Raw genomic sequence first — 2,990 nt, forward strand, 5'->3', positions numbered from 1 at the left:
CAGCTCTGTGCGCCAGTTTCTGGTCAGAATCGGCAAGGAGGCCGGGCGGTTAAGCACAGCAGAATTGTAGCAGTGACAGAATTGTAGCAGTGAGTTGCGAGTTCGAGACCGCAAAATGCTGTGAATGTTCTGCGATGTTGAGAATCTGCAACAGGCCTATGGCTTTCTAAATGCTGAAACCTCTATTTTTATGATTACGGTATTATTAAGATAAAGAGAGATTTCAATTGACTTATTTTCCTTCAATAATCTTGGTTTTATTAGTTGGTGCATGCAACTAGGCTGGCTCATCATGCTTCAAAGTTCAACTCATGTTTCTTTGTTTCAGGTGCTCAGTTTATCATCTTGAACTGGATTTGTATCTGGAATATCACTTAATCGAGCTTCAAGACTTAGGTACTTTCTTTGGTTCTTGCATAGTTTGAGTCTCTCATCATGGGCCATCTTTTCTCTAAGAAGAAACGAAGCAGTGTGACCGAGCAAGACCGAGCTGTACTGGTGAGTTCCAATTCTGCCCTGTGTGGATTTCCTGCATTCAAACTAGCAACATTTCAGTTTATCAAGTTCTAAATGGAAATGGTAACTTTGATCTAATTTCCTATATGCTGCATTTCTTATGATTTTTTACAGCAATTGAAGACAACCAGAGACAAAATTCGACAATACCAGAAGAGATCAGAAGCTCTGCTTGAAAAAGACAGAGAGCTTGCCAAAAAACTTTTATTGGCACACAAAAAAGAGTAAGTGCTATTCCTAGATGGTCTTATTTGATATTTGTAGTTTCTCTGTTCAATGCATTTTTCATTACTTAAAAGTATCTTGTAATACTTACCAATTCCAGCTTAAAATGGGTTCAATTCAATTCTTTCATACATATTATCACTATTTCTTTGAGTTATTTATATGAGGTTACTGCTTTTCTTCATGGCAGGACTTCATATTTAATTGTTAATCAATCTGCCACCATGTCATTGCTGATTTTAAATCTACTTTTTATGTTCTTATTTGTGAAACATCAGGTGTGTTGCATGAATGAAGTTATCATACATTTGACCTGGCTACACATATCATCGCATTACCATATTAAATTTTGAATTTCTCCATTTATAAGAATTATATCATATTTTGAATTATATTGATAAAAATGTGTTCATGAAATACTAATAAATTTACCTTGTCTCTTTCATATTTTGGTTTGACTTGAATCTTATTGACTTGTTGGGTTAATATTGATGCAGGAGAGCAAAATTACTCCTAAGGAAAAAACGCTTCATTGAAGATCAGCTGCAGAGAACGGATGGCCAACTCGAGAACATTGAAAGAATGATTCAGGACCTGGAGTTTGCCCAAATTGAAATTAAGGTTTGTATCAAGGAACTAGTTCTGCAACTAATAATTTAGTGTAAGCAAAGTTGAATTAAAAGGACCTTTTTTTCTCTAAATGAATTTGCTGATCTCATTTCACATTTCAAGGATGAAAAATTATTAAAGTGATTTTTCTTAGAATTGGGAAGCTTCTAGTGATTTAGAATCCTTTATAGGCTTACTAGTAATCATGTTTGATGGATAATTGCTTCTTGTTAGCTAATAATTCAAAAAATAAATCTCTCTTTTCAGGATAATTTTTCTTTTAATTTGCAGCAATAAAAGAAGTTTTGTCATATTTCAGGTTGTTGACAGCTTACGGGATGGTAATGAGGCCCTGAAAGAAGTGAACAAGCTCCTCAGCATTGATGACATAGAAAGGATATTAGAAGAAACTAAAGAGGGTGCAGAAAAACAAGAGGCAAGTTTTAAGCCATCATTTTCATCTGTGTTCATAGAATTCTTTTTCAACTTACTAGCAAAAATAAAATTTTTCTTTTGGTATTTCAATTTTTTTTAAGTATTTTGCTTCTGATCTGTTATTACATTAATTCGCCTCCTACATATTTGCTCTGATTAATTCTCCCATCAAAAACGACATTCTCTTGTACACTTTCATTCCATTTACATCTTGTGAAGTTTATCTCTTTTAAAGTAATTCATTATTCAACGGATTATTTTTCAGTATCTTCTGAACCTGTACTTGTTTACAGGAGATCAGTGCCCTTCTATGTGGATTTGCTGCAGCGACAGGGCTTACAGAAGACGAGCTGGATGCAGAACTTGATGCTCTACTGCAGCAGGACTCCTCTGGCGACAAGATACCTGAGCTGCCTTCTGTTCCTGAAGAGCAACTGCCCGATGTGCCGCAAGGTAACGTGCAACCTGAGATACATTAAAATTTCATCTGAACATTGCATTGGAATACTTCACTATTATTGGGGTTGCAGACTTTATGACCATATATTTTGATTTTTGAACAATATATTGTAATAATATATTGTTCAGTTTATGTTTCCATAATATTTAATGGACTTTAGTTAACCTTTAAAATATTAAATGATTACCAAACAACTTTAGGCTATTCTAATTATAAAATGAGTCTGTGATATTTGACTACAGATATATATTGAGTACCTACATGATATTTGTACTTAACTAATTGATTGTTCACTATTACAGAGGAGCCTAGTGCTGCAGCGGCCAAGTCTAGACCTCAGAAGTCACCACAGAAGAGGACAGCTGTGGAGGCCTCGTGAACATATTGCCTTAGGCTTCTGTTTACTTATTAACTTATTGCTGACTACATTGTTTTGTTGAGATCAGAAAAAGCTGGGCTTCCTTGTTAGAAAGTGCCTCCTACACAGGCTATTCCTTTGAAAATAAGATAACTGTCAACGTGACAAGATTAGAGACGTTTTGCCACATAAAGTCCATTGAAGTCAAATATCGCCTTGAAATGTTTGTGGTATCCCTTTTTGAAATTTTTTCGAAATGACTATTTTAATCGCTATTTGCATTTTTTAATTTTATTCCAGATCTGCTATTATTGCTAACGGCATCATTATTTGACTTTTAAAATGGTACCATCCTTTTCAATGAATTTTCTTTGTTAAGTGATGTTT

At 34.5% G+C, this 2,990-nt stretch overlaps 1 protein-coding gene across 1 annotated transcript; it reads left to right on the top strand.

Annotated features, from left to right (window-relative positions):
* The first annotated feature begins 290 nt into the window (after nt 1-290).
* On the top strand, nt 291-2,990 carry LOC108675687 (charged multivesicular body protein 6-A-like). The gene is made up of 6 exons (XM_018163719.2): nt 291-498; nt 631-740; nt 1,239-1,362; nt 1,670-1,786; nt 2,079-2,238; nt 2,548-2,990. The coding sequence occupies exons 1-6, from the start codon at nt 436-438 to the stop codon at nt 2,622-2,624; spliced, it is 651 nt and encodes a 216-aa protein (XP_018019208.1). The 5' UTR covers nt 291-435; the 3' UTR covers nt 2,625-2,990.

Source organism: Hyalella azteca, unplaced genomic scaffold, assembly GCF_000764305.2.
Source record: "Hyalella azteca isolate HAZT.00-mixed unplaced genomic scaffold, Hazt_2.0.2 contig10613, whole genome shotgun sequence".
Lineage (NCBI taxonomy): Eukaryota > Metazoa > Arthropoda > Malacostraca > Amphipoda > Hyalellidae > Hyalella > Hyalella azteca.